This window comes from Pogona vitticeps, chromosome 9, assembly GCF_051106095.1.
Source record: "Pogona vitticeps strain Pit_001003342236 chromosome 9, PviZW2.1, whole genome shotgun sequence".
Taxonomy (NCBI): domain Eukaryota; kingdom Metazoa; phylum Chordata; class Lepidosauria; order Squamata; family Agamidae; genus Pogona; species Pogona vitticeps.
The window spans coordinates 24,580,385-24,599,305 of NC_135791.1; the positions used below are offsets into that span (position 1 = coordinate 24,580,385).

General features: G+C 46.2%; 1 protein-coding gene across 1 annotated transcript in view; it reads left to right on the plus strand.

The window, feature by feature from the left end:
* Nucleotides 1–18,465, plus strand: part of SLC8A2 (solute carrier family 8 member A2) — a 66,938-nt gene extending 48,473 nt beyond the window's left edge. The window contains exons 3-8 of the mRNA XM_072979977.2: nucleotides 5,361–5,464; nucleotides 6,006–6,023; nucleotides 9,911–10,035; nucleotides 10,787–10,886; nucleotides 15,022–15,297; nucleotides 16,612–18,465. Of these exons, the coding sequence (XP_072836078.2) occupies nucleotides 5,361–5,464; nucleotides 6,006–6,023; nucleotides 9,911–10,035; nucleotides 10,787–10,886; nucleotides 15,022–15,297; nucleotides 16,612–16,988 (1,000 nt within the window). The 3' untranslated portion in view covers nucleotides 16,989–18,465. The remainder of the gene's footprint in view (nucleotides 1–5,360; nucleotides 5,465–6,005; nucleotides 6,024–9,910; nucleotides 10,036–10,786; nucleotides 10,887–15,021; nucleotides 15,298–16,611) is intronic.
* Nucleotides 18,466–18,921: the final 456 nt, after the last annotated feature.

Genomic DNA, 18,921 nt, shown 5'->3' on the forward strand with positions numbered 1-18,921 from the left:
AAGCGAGTCAGAAACCTGAAGATGGGAAATACTTGGAGAACATGTGTGCAGCCTTGAAGGGGGTGGGGATGGGCACTTGCATTTTTGCAATCAATCAATCAATCAATCAACCAACCAACCAACCAACCAACGAACCAACCAACCAACCAACCAACCAACCAACCAACCAACCAACCAACCAACCAACCAACCAACCAACCAACCAACCAACCAATCAATCAATCAATCAATCAATCAACCAACCAACCAACCAATCAATCACCCAACCAACCAACCAACCAACCAACCAACCAACCAACCAACCAACCAACCAACCAACCAACCAACCAACCAACCAATCAATCATTCAATCAATCATCACAAGATGCTTCATCTTAAGTGAAACATCTTGAAGAAGATCGATGTCTCCCTGATGCCAAATATCACCCTAAGTCACTGGTCCCCAACCTTGGGCCTCCAGATTGTTCTTGGACTACAGCTCCCAGAAGCCTTCATCACCACCTCTGCTGGCCAGGATTTCTGGGAGTTGAAGTCCAAGAACATCTGGAGGCCCAAGGTTGAGGACCACTACCCTAAGTGATACTTGAGGCAAATCTATAGAACATAGGAATGAACTGAGAGAAGATCTTTCAAAGGAAATTGCAAATAGTATTGACAAAAAAAAAATCTTCTGGAAGGTGTAACAGGTCTATTTCCCTCAGAAGGAGCTGAGCTGTGCATGGCTCCACAAAGTTTGTGGGGGGGACTGCAAAGAGTGAGTCTATTTGGGGGGGGGGGGTAGAGAGAAAAGGAAAAAAGATAGAAAAGAAAGAAAAATTAGAAAAGAAAAAAATAGATATAAATCAGATCACACTTCCTTCCCGCTTCTCTCCCCACTACTCCCCTGCCTCCACACCCTCTGAAGTTCTCTCTTCTCTCCCACCCCTCCCTCCACCCACTTCTCTGCCCCTCTCTTTGCAGCAGGAGAGGTGAGCTCTCTGTAATTTGTCAGTAATTGATTTCTCTGAGCTTCGTGTCAACAAGAAGAATCTTGGTTGCCACGGCAACCTTTCCCTAGAAGCTGCTGATGGAAGGGGGCGGGGAAAAAACACCGAGGCCTCCCACCCACCCCCACGCCCACCCCCAGAATTCAGGGGGGGCACCTTCCTCTCCCTCTCCCCCAAATGAACTCCTTTTAATTGAGTTGGTGTTTTTTTTTTGGGGGGGAGGTGGAGAAAGGTTTCAGGCCAAACCATCTCCTCTCGCCTCCCTTAAGGGAGCTTTAAATAAATAAATAAATAAATAAATAAATAAATAAATAAATACATACATACATACATACATACATACATACATACATACATACATACATACATACATACATACATACATACATACATACATATGGGTGCTTGCATACATATATTGCTTAAATAATCTTATATATATTCTATATAGTCTTATATACATAAAATCTTACAACTGCAGAGCTGGAAGGGACCCTCTGGATCGCTGAGACCCAGTGGGGGAATCGAACTCTCAAACCTCTGGTTCTGCAGCCGGAGAAGCTAAACCACTGAGCTATCCAGCAATTCTCCTCCACAGAAACATGTCAATAAACAACAGAACATTAAGCAAGCAGGCAAACAAACAAACAAAGAATGCCCACAAACATCATCACCATCATCATCATCATGGACAACAGCATGCAAGGGAGAGAACAAAATAAAACAACAACAACAAAATAACACACCAGACTATGACCAAAAAAAATCTTTGCAGAAATGGAAAGAAACCATGATCTAATATCTAGGCCAACACCGTGGGGCGGTGGTGAGTTCTGTGCATAATTTCTGAAGGTTCGGAAAGGCGTAATAAGGGCCTCGATCCACCCATTCATAGAAGATGGGCACCCAATCTTTCCCTCTGTCGCAGGATCTGTGGCTTGACCAAGGGAGTCGGAAGCAATGGTGTTTGCTCACATCCCCAATATGCCAAGTTGTTTACATGGATGCCGATTTCCAGCAGCCTACTCCAAGTCGAGATGAAAGAAAAATGGAAAACATCTCTCTCTCTCTCTCTCTCTCTCTCTCTCTCCCTCTCTCTCTCTCTCTGTGTTTTAAAGGTAGAAGAAGAGAGATCATGTGAAAATTGCTGTTTCTGGAGTATAATTTGAAGGCTTTGGGATTCTGGATGGATATTTTCAGTTTGGGAGCTATGCTAATCCTGGAACGAGGCCCAGGAGGTCCGTTGAGGTGGTTCACACAAGTGACAAAAAGGGCCTTCTCTCCGTGACTTCAATGCCCAGAAAAAGTTGTTTTTTTTGGGGGGGGATAACAGCTCTCAGAATCCCCCAGGCTGGACATGGAGAATTCAGAGTTTTTGGCCAACCTCTTGACACACGTTCTGTTTCCGAGTTATGTTTCACAACCGGGAGGTTGCTACCCATGCAGGTAGATCTGGGAAGGAGCTGAGGATTGCTGCAAACGCTGTGTGGATGCTGAAAAGATGCCGATAGAGATGTCAGGGAAGAGCCATCCATGATTTTGGACTTCTATTCCCAGAAGCCTCTGCCAATGTGTCCAAAGGCAAGGAATTCTGGGAGCTGAAGTCCCCGGGAGGGGGGGGAGAATGTGCTATCTGTCCTGTTAGGTGTACGACGAAAGGGGTAAAAAGGAAGACATTTTTCTAAGTCAACCTCCATCTTTCTCAAGCACCCAACAGGACAGCTTTAAACTCATTTTCCTCTGCTACAGTTCACCATATCTGGCATTCAGGGGATGTACTATGGTGGGCTTTGTAGTCACTAATGCACCCGGGAGACTGTTTTTCTAGCTTGTAGACCCATGTTCCCCTACCTGTGTTTTCTCGAATGGATTTCTTTCATAAGGAGCAAAGCACCGGTGAGAGTTTTTAGAATAGGAATAAGAATGTGCTGTCAATTCTGACTTAAAACAACCTTTTTCAGGGTTTATTTAGGTACAAATTGCGCAGAAGTGGATCAAACTCCCAGCCTCTGGTTCCTCAGAATATTATTAGGCTGGGATGTTTCTTAAACATATCCCTTCATCGGGAGAGCAGTTGCATAAACATGGGATCAATCAATCAATCAATCATCAAGTTTAAAATAAACACAGTACTGTTCTAGCTCACCTTCTTGTTGATTGCATGTAACCTAAACTTCTATTTATACGCATTATCCGTGGGAGTGGATGAGGAAAATCTTGTTCCGCTTATTTAGGAATATTAGAAGCGGAGGAATGTGCAGATTTATGCGAGACTACAATTCCCAGTATTCCCCAAGTAGCACAGGAAGTCTTGGAACTGTAGTCCAAAGAACACATATCTCCACACTTCTTATTAGAATTAAACTCTGCTCATGTTCAGAGGCATTCTATACTCTTTTAGTTGTGTGTGTAGGGAGGCAGAGATTCCTGAGACAAAGTTTTGTAACAAAGAATGATGGTTTCTGTTCCCATGAGATTTCACTTACATGTAAATGAATTGAAACAGGGAAGGTGAATATTTAATCAGTTGTTTACAGTGTGTGTGTGTGTTTGTGTGTGTTTATGTGACTTTGTGTCGGGAGACTTTAACGTCTCCTTCAGAAATATGGGGTGGGGGGAAATGCAATAAATAGTGGGTGGAATGAAATGAATAATTACCCATGACAAACTTTATAGATGAGTCAGAAAAAGAGGTATATTCTTGGAGAAAACAGAGGTTCAAAGCCTGCCAGTAAGGAAACTTGACATACCTAGGGAAACAAGGCTGTACTGCTGTAAATAAAATTTTATTTCATTTGGGAGATTTGTCTGAAGAATACTATTCTTGGTTTTCCATATGAGTTTGTGAGAAATGATAATTGTGATATTACCAGACCTCAGAAAAATACCAATTTATGGTTGATGTGGGTTGTGTGTTTGTTGCAACAGAATATTTTTATGTTTATTTACTTTAAAGATGCATTAAGATGGCTGCATTTAATTTTGTGGCTGTAATGTTTGTTATAAATATACTTGTAGAGGAACTGTTGGAAGAATGTTAGTTTCAAATCCCCTCAGCCACCAAGCTGAAAACTGAGGGCCTAAATACATTGATAAAAGAACTTTATCTCTTCTTACAATATTTACAGTTGCCTCGATGCATGCTTCTCATTTTATTGTTCTTTCACAACTACACTTTTTTGCTCATCCGAGGGAGCACTCCTTCTAGAAAGAGGTTTCTCTAAATGTGTGCTTTGGCCCTAAAGGGAAAACTCCAGATATGACCTCCTTAAAGAAATGACAGGATACAGAAGCGTGGTGAATAAACATGTTGAGAAAATGATGTTTTTACAATCATGCCAGAATGATTGGAGGGCCCAGATTTTGCAATAGCAACTTAAGCTGTAAAGGGCAATTATGTACAAAGGAAAGACATCTCTTAAAAATTCAGAAGTAGGTCTAGCGAGAGAACTTGTTTCAGCACCTCGGACAGCAACACAGATCTCTTTCCTTGTTTAGTTCCTGGACCTGGTCCTTCTACGGTCCTTTGAGGTCAAACTCAAATGGATCTCTTTAAATAGCCTTTTGCCTCAATGAAAACAGTGGTAGTGAAATATTACTAACACCAACACACAACTAACACCGTCACCATGCATGAAGAAGACTATTTTATTCACGAAGGCTTTTTTCATTGCATTCCTCTCTATTATGTTGGATGCGTAGAGTTAGGATTGGTAAGAAAATAGCATAAAACCTGAAAAATATCTACCAAGTTCAAAGTACTTCTAAATCCATGCTTCCCAACTTTGAGTCCCCAGATGCCCTGGCCAGCCCAGCTAGTGGTGAAGGCTTCTGGGAGTTTTAATCCAAGAAAACTGGAGATATGGTTGAGAACCACTGTCCTAGAAGTTACATTTTGGAAGCAAGAAGAAAAGAGCTGTATATAAGGAAGTGGGTTATAATCCATGCCAGCTCACGCTGAAATAAATCCGTTAGTCTTTAAAGCGCAACGACTCTTAGGTTTTTGTTTCTTGCTCTGCGGGTGAAAACAGGCTTAACATGGTTAGCTTGTCAATAACAAGAAAATCTTACTTATTTTTACAGGGCTATCACTCATTTAGACTGTTTTCTTGCTATTTCAGATCGACCTTTTTTTTTCCTAAAGAGGAACTAAAAAGTAACAAGTGATATCATGAATGGTGGAACAAAACACTATTTTTTTGTTTTTTGTTTTTAAAAAGAGTTCACGGTAAAGAAATTGCCCTGTCGGGAAGCTTCAGAAGAAGTTACATAACAAACTACTTTCCGAAAAAGTAACGTTCTAAGTTCTATCCCAAATGAGGCATCAATGAGTCCTCACTCTCTCTCTCAATCTCTCTTTTTTTTTCTGGGCAGGAAATCTCTCTATGTGAAAATTGTGGATGTTGAAGAATACGAGAAAAAAGACAGCTTCTTTATTGAGCTGGGCCAGCCGCGTTGGTTGAAACGAGGCATCTCAGGTAAGTAGACCGAAGAAACACATTTCTGTTGCACGAGAAAGCAATTCTCCTCAAAGGGAAACCACCTAAGATTGCATTATGGTCTTCAAACTGTGGATCTGAAAGTTCACCACGAAGCCTATCAGGGGGGAAGAAACCAGTTTGCAAATGCCTAAATGGACTTCCAGATTTGCGGCCATTCCCCCCAAAGAGATTTTGGTCAGCAGAAATATGTAGCAAGATTCTGGCCAAGAATAACTAAGACACGGCTGCTGGTTTGCCATTGTCTGGCTTTGCCCAACGGTTGGGCCGGTCTTAGGAAACGCTCTGGTCTCATTGCACTGTGAGCCTGCCCCTAGAGGAATTGTTTACAAGCTAAAGGCGCTTGGGGCATGAAGTCATGGCCAAATTGCCTCTGATGGGTGTCCCAATCCATCCCCTCCCCCTCCCCCTCTCCGCTGTTGTCTCCTTCATTAGATAACGAACCTGTCTTCTGTTCACTGACAAATTACCTAACTCCTCTCTTTCTCTTTCTTCCTCACCTTTGCTCCCTAAAATGCAGCCCTTTTGCTCAATCAAGGTAAGACCCCCTCACCTCTTGATCTTTCTGTTCTAACCAGTTCTCCTCCCACAAATGTATTATTTTCCCCTAATGTATTCCTCTACCATCCCTCTCCACTGGGAGAAACAAAAAAATAACCAAGTGGAGTTTATCATCCTTTGGGCACATCACGAGAAAGCAAGATGGTCTGGGAAAGACAATAATGATAGGAAAAGTTGAAGGCAGCAGGAAAAGAGGAAGACCAGCAAGGAGATGGATTGACTTAATCAAGGAAGCCACAGCCTTGGATTGCTGAGGGTAGGAGGCATTGGCAATCTCTCCTTCATAGGGTTAGGATTGATTTGATGGCACATCAGTACATGCATAGGATTGCAGTCCCAAATGAATATGGGACTGCAGAGTTCATGAACTAATTTTGCAGGACTGGAAATTTTCCTAGAGGTTCAGATAAAGGCTTCTCCCCCTCCGTGGATGTTTCTTTTTTTCATTTGCCAAATGCAAAAGTAAAGGCCAAAAGTCTGCAACGTGGCTCCTTCCCACCCCGTTAGAAAACTCGGAATCCTTTCCGCTGCCACGGAATGCCGTGGGAGCCAATGAGGATTGAGCCCGCCTCTTTCTGCACATAAGGACCCCCGTCTTTTGCTGGCACAAGAATGGGACAAGGAGGCAGAGTCCGGGAAGTGATGTCACCCACGATGTCTGGTAGGAAGAGCAGCTGGATAGCTCAGGGGTTTCGAGAGCCAGAGGTTGGGAGTTCGATTCCCCACTGCGCCTCCTTGACAGGGGGGGGGGCTGGAATCCATGATCCGTAGGGACCTTCCAGCTCTTCAATTCTAAGATGATTACAGTATCATCATTTCCTTCTTTTGAACATTTTCCTGAATTGGTGGTTCACGTCTGGCCCACTGTACGCTTTTGGATTAAATTTCCGAGAATCCCTGACAAAACTGCCTGAGGTTGATGGGATCTGAAGTGCAACATCTTTTGGCAGGCTGTCTCTCTCTCTCTCTCTCTCTCTCTCTCTCTCTCTTTGTGTGTGTTTGTATGTGTTTGTGTGTGCATGTGTGTGTGTGCTTTAAGGTCCTATGCCCTTGTTTCAGCAAGGGGGGGCCTCTCATGGAGCTGGTGCCTTAGTTCAATCTCCTGTCCCTATAGTCAGCTCCAAAGCTGGACAGTTGAGAGGAAGGGGCTAAGTATCATGGCCTGCGTGATCCGAAGAGGGACAGCTATCCATGAAACCTCTGCGGCAAGGCGGGGGAGTGCTGTACGGGGGTCGGGGGAATGCCATAGGAGAGAGTGCGTGGGAGGAAGTGTGCATATACAGGTGCGCTAGCCATATTCTGGGAAGAGACGGAGTGTGTGGGAGAAAACCTATGGAAGAGACAGATAAAAACATGTGGCTTGCGGGGTGGGTGGGGGATGGAGCAATTCACAGCATCCTGAAAGGGAGATGGTTTGCTGAGAGTGGAAAGGAGATTGAAGGGTGAAGGGCGTTTATGAGATTCCCTAAGAACAGACTCTTTATACCTGGCATTCTGGTGGAATTTGCATGCGTGGCGTCTGAGCGTGTGATCACCAGGAGATATCAGAAGGCAGGCATGTGTCGGCCCCCTGAGACCAATCCACAGGGTCAAATGTTCCATATGCCTCACACGTCAGCCACAGGCCCACAGATCCACACCTCACCTACGCATCATCCGTCTCCCTCCGCCTGGTAATCTCCAGGCTGTGAACTCTTCCAGCATCTCAGAGCCAATGGGCGCAAGAGCATCTTCTCCCGGCCTCGTTCGCAGTGCTTCGAAATAACCACGCAAGGCCCTGTTCCCTCGGGTTCCTGACATGTGGTGCCCGAGATCGTTTTTGGAAAGGTTTGGCTGGAAGCCCATCGCGCCCTCGTGGGAAGTGTCATCCACTCGTGGAGGTGGAAGCACGGTCGGGCCGAGGGGAGAACAGCTTGTGAGAAGACGTGGGGTGTGTGAGAGATGGTGTTTATTTCTCTGCAAAATGGAGAGCAGGGAGGTTCATTTGACACCTGAAACTGCCAAGATTTGCTTTCTGGAGCCCGAAAAGAGAGAGGGGGCAGCCAGGAGCCATTTTCGCTCTTCATAACCATGCCGCGGCATCAACGAGGCCTTTGTACAGAACAGAGACTAGAAGCTGGACCGTGTGCATGAGAGAGGGAGGGAGGGAGAGAAAGAGAGTGTGCAATGCACACTTTTCTTCCAGGTATTAAAGACTCTTGAAACAAGCAGAGAATTTATCATCTGGAATCAAATTTCAGATCCAGAGTTCTTGTATTTTGCTTTCGAGCTGTTAATGGCATCAGGAAGAAGCCTGAACAGGGAGAAAGGTAGGATGGACTCGGAAAGTTCTGTGGAAGGAGGGAATGGGGCTTCCTCGTCGGTGGCAGGATCCTGCCTCCCTCCTGAGAACAGGATGCATTACGCAGAAGGGATGACGGTGCTTTCTCCGTGCCAGATTCCAGATTTCTTCCCCCCCTTCTTGGGGGCGAGTAGGGGTGTTGCCACACGATTCGAACACACGGCCTCAGCAAATGAACATCTTGCCGGTGGGATCCGGCTTGGCAATCAAGAGGGTGAAAATGACAACCACGGGGCAAAGAGGCTTCGGCTCAGGCTCCTGCCTTGGAAATTCTCCAGAGCCGAGGGAAGGAAAAGAGGTGGAAGCCAGAAAGGCAAAGCAAAATGGGACTGGCTCCAGGCTGGCGCTTTGAAACATATGGACCAACTGCCTGGAGGATTCTGGGTGCTGTAGTTCAAAAGACTAACATTTCCAAGCTCTGTTTCAGCCCCAGAAAAAAAGAGAGAAACAGCTCATTGATACAATCATCAGCATCAAGGGATAAGCTAAGTCCGGGTTGCCACCCCTTTAGGTACATAGTGACATATCTTAATTCTTGCAAGCACTCCTTGTCCAGGGAAAGAATTCAGGCTAATCTTTTTCCCCGAGGATCTACTTTTCTACATGGCAAGGAAAGAAACATGTTCAGCTGAAGCCTGGAATGTAGTGAATACATTACCTCTCTTCATTCTGTAGAGAATATAAACTGCTAGTCAGCTAAGGCTGGTACCTTATGGTTCCATGCTAGCTATGATGATGATGGTGATGTGCTGTCAGGTCAATTCTGACTCAGGGCGACCTTTTCCAAAGTTTTCTTGGTGGAGAGTACTCAGAAGTAGTTTCCCCTTCCCTTCTTCTTGGGGCAGTTTTGGGACGGTGCAGCTTGCCCAAGGTTACCCAGGCTGGCTCTTCTCCTGGGTGGCCCAGGGGGGGGGAATAGAACCCCCAACCTCTGGTTCCCCAGCCGGATACCTAACTTGCTGAGCTATCCAGCCAGCCCATGCTAGCTACATCTGTGAGAAAGACAATATAGTCAAGGTATGCCCCTAACCCAATCTATGTGTAACATATATGTCTACACAAGGTGCTAGGTCTCATGCACAAGGTGATATGATTGATTCACGGAGGAGTGGTGCCTTCAGAGTCACTTTCCATGGATAAGGGGTCCTACTGTACATGATGGCACTGTGGGTTAAACCGCAGAAGCCTCTGTGCTGCAAGGTCAGAAGACCGGCAATTGTAAGATCGAATCCATGCAGTGGAGGGAGCTCCCGTCGCTTGTCCCAGCTCCTGCCAACCTAGCCATTCGAAAGCGTGTAAAATGTGAGTAGATAAATAGGGACCATCTCGGTGGGAAGGGCACGGCATTCCGTGTCTAGTCGTGCTGGCCACGTGACCATGGAAACTGTCTTTGGACAAATGCTGGCTCTACGGCTTGGAGACGAGGATGAAAACCATGCCCTAGAGTCGGACACGACTGGAATAAATGTCAAGGGGAACCTTTTTACTGTATTTTCAACCCGGTTGTGTTTTCCCTCACCCAGAGGATGCAGACAAGAAGCTGACGGCCGAGGAAGAGGAAGCCCGTCGGATTGCTGAGATGGGAAAGCCCATTTTGGGGGAAAATTCCCGTCTGGAGGTCATCATTGAAGAATCTTATGACTTCAAGGTAAGGAGAGGAACTCTGAGTCTCGAAGACTTCCTTTCCACCCCAAACGTTGACCCTCAAATAGACGAGGCTGTTTTTCTCAGTGAAACACCCTCGGGATCAAGAGACCCCCTTGATATGAGGGGCGTTGGGTGGGGTGGGTCTCGGGAGCGTCTCCATGCCCTCCGACGACTATACAAATCCTAGCACCCTCTAACCATTAGGGCCTCCTCAGCCCTTCCCCATCAGCCTCTGAGGGCCGGAGTCTGCTCTCGTGGAGTGGCAAGTAGTGCCAGAGGCTTTTCTCATGGGACGGCAAGTGATGGCAACTGTTGCCACGGGGGGGGGCAAATGATGGAGGCTGCCGTTCCTGATGGAGAGAGGGACCATGACTGCCATCACTGAATGGCAAGTGAAGGAAGTAGCCCTTCTCTGAGTGGTTAGTGATGGCATGGTGATGAAAAAAGGCTCGCTCAGCGCTCGTATTCCTGCTGTGGCTTAGGTCTCTGGCTGAAGAGCCCAAGGTTGGGAGTTCGATTCCCCCCACGGGGACTCCTTGACAAGGGCTGGATTAGATGGTCCAGAGGGTCTCCCTGCTTGCTCTGCAGTTCTAAATCTATAGAAGAAGTATTTAACTCATTTTTCCCTGAAAGAGCCACCCAACGTAGTCTCTTGAATCCCACCTCTTCTCCCAAACTCAGGAAATTCAGCACAAACACCAACAAACACCCACAAACACCCATTGCCCCTCTGTTTGCTTCCTCTTCTGCAGAACACAGTGGACAAGCTGATCAAGAAGACAAACCTGGCGTTGGTGATAGGGACACACTCGTGGAGGGAGCAGTTCCTTGAGGCCATCACCGTGAGCGCAGGTGGGTCTCCCGACAGAAGCCGACCTGGGGAATCGCCCTGGAATTCTGCCTTTTTCACAACCGAGACTCCCCAGGATGCGAGATCGGGTCTCGAGTGTGCAAAATAAATGTTCCACCATGGAGTTCTGACCCCCAAAGGGGAAAGGAGTCAGTTTGGGGGTTTTCTTCCCCACCCCCTCCTTCAAGGTCCTACCTTGGTGAGCAGAAGAAGCTGGGAGTTCTTTAGGCAGTGTTAGAGCTTGGATAAATCTCTTGGGAGGGGACAACAAGTCCCAGAATCCCCCAGCCAGAAGCAACAGGGATGATGCTGAGCGAGGGGCTCTAAGCTTTGCAACTGGCTGCCGAAATACAGCCTGACCCTGTAAGTGGTGTAAAGTCCCCATTCACCCAGTTGAGCTGGAGGCCACCCTCCCACTCAGGGAGGGGTACATACCTGGACAAGGAGGTTGCACCCTCTTTCACACATCCTATTGTGCGCCCCCTTCGCACAACTGTTTGCATGACGAAACCTGTCGGAGGAGGACTTTGCGCTAATTCTGGAAATGTGCAAACACTAGACTCGGGCGCCTTTCTCTAACACGATATGGCTGAATACATGTCCCTCCACACTAAGAATGGCTGGACAGCTCAGTGGTTGAGGTCTCTATGGCTGTGAAGCCTGAAGTTGGGGGTTCGAATCCCCCCCGGGGCCTCCTTAAAAGGGGCTGGACTGGATGACCCAGAAGGTCCCTTCCAGCTCTGCAGTTTTAAGATGATGATGATGATGAAATCAGAAGAAGGGTACAAAGTGTGTGGACAGAAAAGAATTGCTAAGCCACCCTTCCTCGTACGTGGACACCGCCGCTCGCACACAAACACCCTCCCGCCCCTCTCCAAGGCTGGCAATCCCCACATGGAGAGAACTTTTTTCTATGTTGCCTCCCTCTTCTCTCTCCCCATGACTCCAGAAACTTCAATAACGAGCATTTGGAAAGAAAATAGATTTTTCCCCATTGATGACTAAGGCAGACGGATAAATCTATATGATTTCCTTCTTGACCACGCCATCATGAAATGACTTCAAAACAAACAAATAAATAAAACCCAAACACCCACTAATTTACAGCTGCCTTGAAATCGCTTCAGACTCCAGCGCCCGCCATAAAACTGTGGGTGTTTTTCGATCGTAGCGAAGTAGCAGAGAGGAAAGGAATAATAACATTATTCTCCCCCCCCCCCAACGCTTGCTCACTCAAACGCCCACACCTCTCCCCACTCAAGTCTCTTTTTCCTTCAAAATTTCAGCCTCGTCTCTCACACCTCCTGAGTAAAGAACCACTTATGTGCTGCCATTCAGGGCTTTGATCCCTGGCTGCGCAAACGGGTGACCCGCTACAGTAGGGCAAAATAAAAAGTGCCCAGGTTTATGGGCTGGATCCACCTTACCAACCAGAGGAGGCGGATGACTCCTGTTTCAAAGGTGCTGTGAATCCAGTCCGGGTTTTATTCCCTCCTAAAGGTGGTGAGCCGGTCAGAACAATAACACACTATCTTCTGCAGGCATCTTGCCAAAAATTGGGAGGGCCAAATGATTCAAAAACATGCCATTAGAGCTGAAATCACATTAATGTTCTAGAGACGTGATTCAGTAAGTCTTTCATGCCTAAGCGAACTGCGTGCTTTTTTTTTTAGCTCTCAAAGACTGATGGCAAACGCAAAGCAAGCTCATTTAATATCATATTTATTTATTGCACCAGTCAAAGACCATGGCAAGATAAAACAGTTGCAATCCGTCAGACTGACATAAAAGAACAGTAAAACCAGCTGAAATTAGGGCAAGAGACATAATAAATATACATGGCATGTTAGGTACCTTTTAATCAGTACTTTACATAACTTTGAATCGATACTTTACTTATGGGATAGATTGATCAGTTCCAGGTGGTATTTGACTGTATTAAGATACACTAAAATTAGTGAGTTTATTGGATAATGTTCATACTATTATGTTTTCAGGCCTTAGGACTGGGTTTAGTCCATGATCCTTTAAAATTCTTCTAGTTATCTTTATTGTAAATAGGGTGCCATTCTGGGTCACGTAGTGGTTTGCCCCTTGAAGCAGGAAGGTCCAGTTCATCTTAAAGAAGTTTTCTCTGATGTCAGTATACAACCGACCGTCAAGAAAATTCCATGCATTGAAGAAATGCTTATTCTGTTACCATCCGACCTTACAGAACTGTAAAGAAATATAAAACAGGCAGCTTTGCAGGTCTTCTCCTCTCTTTTTCTGGCTAGGACTGCTGAAGAGTTCTGTGGCACTTAAAAGCTTGCCAATTCCTTCTCTAAAGAACATTTCTGAGCCTTGGTGGTTATCTCTTGATTGTAAGGCCGTACGAGGCTGTAAGTGGGTCTGACCCTTGTACGGTTGCTTTCCAGTACCGCCTGGCTCCCGAACCACACAGTTTGCTGCATCGCATTTATGCACAACCCATAAAGGCAGGGGAAAAACGTGGCCAACCTTACCTATACGATGTGCTATGGCAATTGCGCCCTCTGCTGGCCAAAAATGTTATATGATGGACGTTTGCTCGTTTTTGGGGGGGCTTCTCTTTCCTTCATATATTTTGCTTGCTTGCTTCCTTCTTTGTCTTTGCTCCCTTATGCCCTTGTCAATTTGAGATCCTGGCCAATACAACTGAAAACCAGGGCTTCATATCATCTTCGTGGTAGGACTTCCCATTGCTTCCAAGCTTCCAGGAGGTAGACATCTCGGATTCAGTTCTGCTGAGTTTAGCGTATTTTCTGTCAGGTTTATGTTTGCTTTAGGTTCATGCCAAACCGGGTTCGGTTTGCATTAAAACAAATACTGCATGGAAATTCACACATATTTTGTGTACATGTATCTCCCAAATACATGATAGCATTCTCCCAATGATGGGTAAATTGTAGGGCAATTCGAAAGAGCTGGTTCTAATCTAGAAAGCCCTAAACGGCTTGGGTCCAAGCAATCTCAAGGACCACATCTCCCATTATGAAACCCCTTGGGTGTTAAGATCATCAGGGAAGGCCTTTCTCTCGGTCCCACCACCTTCACAGGTGCATCAGATGGGGACCCAGGAGAGGGCCTTCTCTGTGGCTGTTCCTGGACTCTGGAACTCCCTCCCACTGGAGGGCAGGCTGCCTCCACCTTTGCTGTCTGCAAGCAGCTCAAAGACCTTTTTCACCCGGCAAGCTTTCTCCTAACAATTGGCTGTCTGAGTGGGGTTTGTTTGTGCCTCACTGCTTTGAATGAGTCTTTGGTATTGCTTCGATCTACCATCTTTTAAAAGTGGTATCTGTTTGATCTTTTTCAGTATTTGTATATTTACTCTTTTTAGCTTTAAATATTGTCTTTTTAATGATGTAAGCTGCCGTGGGTCCTTCTTTGCAAGAAAGTAGAATAACAATTTTTAAAACTTAAACTCAACTCAAATCAATAAGATGTGTTTCATGCGTGTTCTCCCCATAATATAGAGAGAGGAGGGTAGCCTTTTTAGTTTGTCCATGATTTTTCATGATTATCTCTTGAGGGAAGTTCTACAGAGAACTCTTGAAATAGAGGTGTCTGGACATTATGCACAGACAGATAAATAGATAACTTTGCTACTCTAATTATTATTCCATTCTGCAGCTTTTATTATTTGAGCTTGCCCTGCTTTTCTTTATGCAAGCTAATAACCACCTCCATGTTTTGCAACAGTAAACCCAACAAATTAATTCCGTGTTGTATGCACGTACCTTTCTTTAAACATACTCACTGGGTGACAGACTCATTGGGTGGCACGCCCCCATGCGCATGCACACACATCCCACACTCTCGCTGAAAAGTTTCAAATGCGCCGTCTGTATTATACCGGACAGCGCATCATTAGAAACGGAGTTTCCTTAAATGCTGAAAGCAATGCTTTAACTTTCTCTTATCTCCATATCTTGCATTCCAGGAAGCCTTCTTTTGTGATTGGCCAGTAAGAAGAGAACGTTTGCAAGCCGAATTACCCAGTCTCAGATCTCTGAAGAAAATGAATTGCAAGAAGGCATGGGGGGGAAGACCTACGGGGAAATTACACACAGTTTCCTTTTGCATTTACTTTGACCATTGGGCGTTCCTTTTTTCTAGGTGATGAAGAGGATGATGAAGACGGGCGTGAGGAACGGCTTCCTTCCTGCTTTGACTACGTCATGCACTTCCTAACGGTCTTCTGGAAAGTCCTGTTCGCCTGCGTACCGCCCACCGAGTACTGGAACGGCTGGGCCTGCTTCACTGTCAGCATCCTGGTGATCGGCATCTTGACGGCCCTCATCGGGGACCTGGCCTCCCATTTTGGCTGCACCGTGGGCCTCAAGGACTCCGTCAACGCTGTGGTGTTTGTCGCCCTCGGCACATCCATTCCAGGTATTTTCAGAGAGAAGGGACAGGCATGGACCAGACCCTTAGCATGTCATTGGAAGCCGAGCTGCCTGCAGAGGGCAAAAAAAAGGAGTCTGTTTATCCTCTCCAACACAAGCCTGAACATCTGTTACAAATCAACTTATTTTTGCTTTATGGTTGGTCATTGGGGGCAAACACAGGCTTCGTTTGCATGTCTGATTTCTCAGGCATGGAGTTTTAAAGACCCTACATGCTTAAAGGGAATATATTGCAATAGCAGGAAACAAGTAATTCCTTCAGTCTGATTTTTGGCCCTATGAATTAAGGATACTTTTCAAGAGTAGTTGGTTACACCTACCATGTCTCTCCAAAAATAAGACAGGTTCTTATATTGATTTTTGCTCCGAAAAACACATTACAGCTTATTTTCAGGGGGTGTTTTTTTTTCATGTACAACAATCTACGTTTATTCACATACAGTCATGTCATCATCTGGTTGCTGCACAAGGGTGGAAGGTGGGGTTTGATTTAACTAGGGCTTATTTTGGGGGTATGGCTTATATAGTAGCTTCCTACTTTCCTACAAAGGTTATGCCTTGATTGTTGAAAAAAATTATTGATCATTTGTAATTAATTTATTTTATTAGAATTTGTAAGGAGCTACTACCATTTGCCTTAACCTCAGAGGCAAGGAGCCAAGCATTCACAAGAATAATGTTTTGGTCCAAATTATTCACAAATCATTATTTCCACCTTACAAAATTGCATAATCCACACAAGTCGGCAAGTGGAGATTTTTTTCTTCCTGCAAACTAGGACGACTGCAGCTTTATTTAAGAATTTGAAGCCCTTGATGGGTTGATCCCATCTTTCCTACCAATCAGCCAAGCCTGCTGTGCTTGCTTTCTCTCTGTGTGTGCATTTTGCTTCTCAAACAGGAAAAGACGTGAATGACATTTCACACAAAATATAGAGACAGAAGAGAGCTCTTTCCCTCACTCTTGGCAATGTGTGGGTTGCCTCCTTCCTGGGGGGCTTTAGCTTCCCACATGGTGGTGCCCCACAAGAACAAGATGGCCCAAACTCAAGAGGATGGGAAGGAGAACGTTAGAGAGCCTGTCTTCCAGGCCCAGATAAAAAGGAAGATGGGACTCCTACGCCTTTCACAGAGATGTGAAAGAAGGAATTCCTGCGAGGTGCAGCCTGTAGTGGATGAAATTCCTTTTTCCTCACAACGGTCAAAGGCGCAGAAGTCCTGCCCCCCCCGAACATTGGCCTTTGCTGAGATTTGTCAGCTGCCCCGTCTGGCTTCTCTTCATCCCTCTCTTCTTCCCGCAGATACCTTCGCCAGCAAAGTGGCCGCCCTCCAGGACCAGTGCGCCGACGCGTCCATCGGCAACGTGACCGGCAGCAACGCCGTCAACGTCTTCCTGGGCCTGGGGGTGGCCTGGTCGGTGGCCGCCATCTACTGGGCCTTCCAAGGCAAAAACTTTGAGGTGCAGAAGGGCACCTTGGCCTTCTCCGTCACCCTCTTCACCATCTTCGCCTTCGTGAGCATCAGCGTCCTCATGTACCGTCGCCGGCCACACATAGGGGGAGAGCTGGGGGGCCCCCGAACCGCCAAAATCCTCACCACGGCCCTCTTCATGGGCCTCTGGTTCCTGTACATTCTCTTCGCCAGCCTGGAAGCCTACTGCCACATCAAGGGCTTCTGAGGGTCCACGAGGCCCATGTTGGCAACCTCGGAGAGATACCTGAGCGCCAGAAGGCGCCTTCCGCCAAGAGACTCAGGCACTTGGGGGTCCTCTTCTTGCGCCATTCTGAGCATTTCTCCCCCTTCACTTGTAAAAACTCCATGCGGGGCAAGGGGTTTCCTCCTGCCTCACAAACAGGCGCAAGACGCCTCTCTTGTTTCTGCTCACCAACCTTCTGAGCCTCTCCCGATGGTCTCTTTCTGTCCCCAGTGACCTTGTGCTCCAACCTCTCCTTTCTCACCCCCAACATTAGTGAGTGGGCGCTGCGTCTTTGTTTTGGGGTCTCCCTCGTGCACAGTGTCTCTGTGTGCAAGCCAAGAGGGACGGCGCTCCGTGTGTGTGCATGTCTGTGCTGTTTTAACACCCCAATGTTGCTCACCCTCACCAAAGGACCCCATAAGCTGTTGCCTGTGGACCCCACCAAGGCTTCTCCGTGGTTCTCCAGTCCTTCTATACCTAGAACGACAGAATCTGAAGGAAGGATGATGTCTCCTTCCTCAAACGTTTACTCAGAAACTGCCGCCTGCTTTCGTCTTGAGTTGGGTTGGGTGGGGGAGCCTGACGGAAACAGAAGAAGGCTTTCTGGACAGGTATACGTTTACATAAGCAGAGTTGCGACAGAGCTTCGCCATTGGAGTCTCTCTCTTTTACAATTTGACTTTTTCAATCGTTTTCTTGTGGTTTTGCAAAAATTAGCAACCTTGGGCTGGGTTGGGACACACCCTGTTAAAGCCATGGAGAAAACCGATGGGCTTCTCGTGGCCAGCGTCAGTGGAGGAAAAAACAAAAAGGACTTCAAACCATCCTCTGCGATTTTGACGCTGAGCGATTGGGTGGGAAGTTTTGGGGTTTTTCTTTTCTTTTCAGGGTGTGTGTGTGTGAAGTTGTGCGTCTAAGAAGCGGCTTTCGTTCACCCCTTTCAATGTGCTGCTAACTCCTGCTTTGATCTTCGTAACAAAGGTGTTCACATGAATCGCCCTGACCCTTTTCCACGAAGAGAACGCCCCACCTCTTTTTGATTCCCCAAGCATTAATCCAATAGAAATGGTTCAAGATGCTGGGGTAACCTTTTAAAAAGCCAACTCATTTGTTATTGTGATTGGATGGCACGCTATACATGTATGAAAGGCCAGATACTGCAAAAGTTACTTTTTAAAAAATTACAATCTCAAAATTTCCAACCTAGTAATTTCCCTAGGTTCTGTAATATTTATCACACATAGGATGACAGGCTTATTTATAAAGCTCCCATACTGTCATTGTCCTGGGGACGTGGGCCTTTCCACCTGATCCACCCTACTGCAGTGGGATGTGAGAATCCCACGCCGTGGCTGTGGGAAGCCTCATATGATTCAGCAATCCCTATATTCCCATGCAATTCTCTCTGTGCAGCGTGAGATCTGCTAATCAGGAGAAGGAAATGTTATTGCACCCAAAATGTAAGAATTGAGTTTAATCATTTAAACCGTCCTTTTAGGATAACATGCAATTGACCTGTTTTGATAGACACAAAATGAAGGGCAGGAGGGCTACTGTTCGGAGCGAATAGCATTTACATTTGGCCAGCTGATTCTCTTGGTCAAACATCCCTCTAAAGACATCTGAATTCCTCTCCATAGAACAAACCCTTCTATACCCATGTGAAGACTGACGGTTGTGACTTTTTCCCTCTTAGTAGACATTTTTCTCCAGGTTCGCAGTTCTACATCCCAAAGTGAGAGGGGAGAATCTGAAGATCAGCCTTCGTTCAAACGACATGTTGGGGTATTTCTCTGGCAACAAGAACAGGGAGGGCAGCCATCTTGAAATTGGCAATACGATCTCCAGTCATGTTGGGCCTTGAGGGGGAAATAGTTAGACCACGTCTTTCTCAGGCAGGTCTGTGCAGGGACTG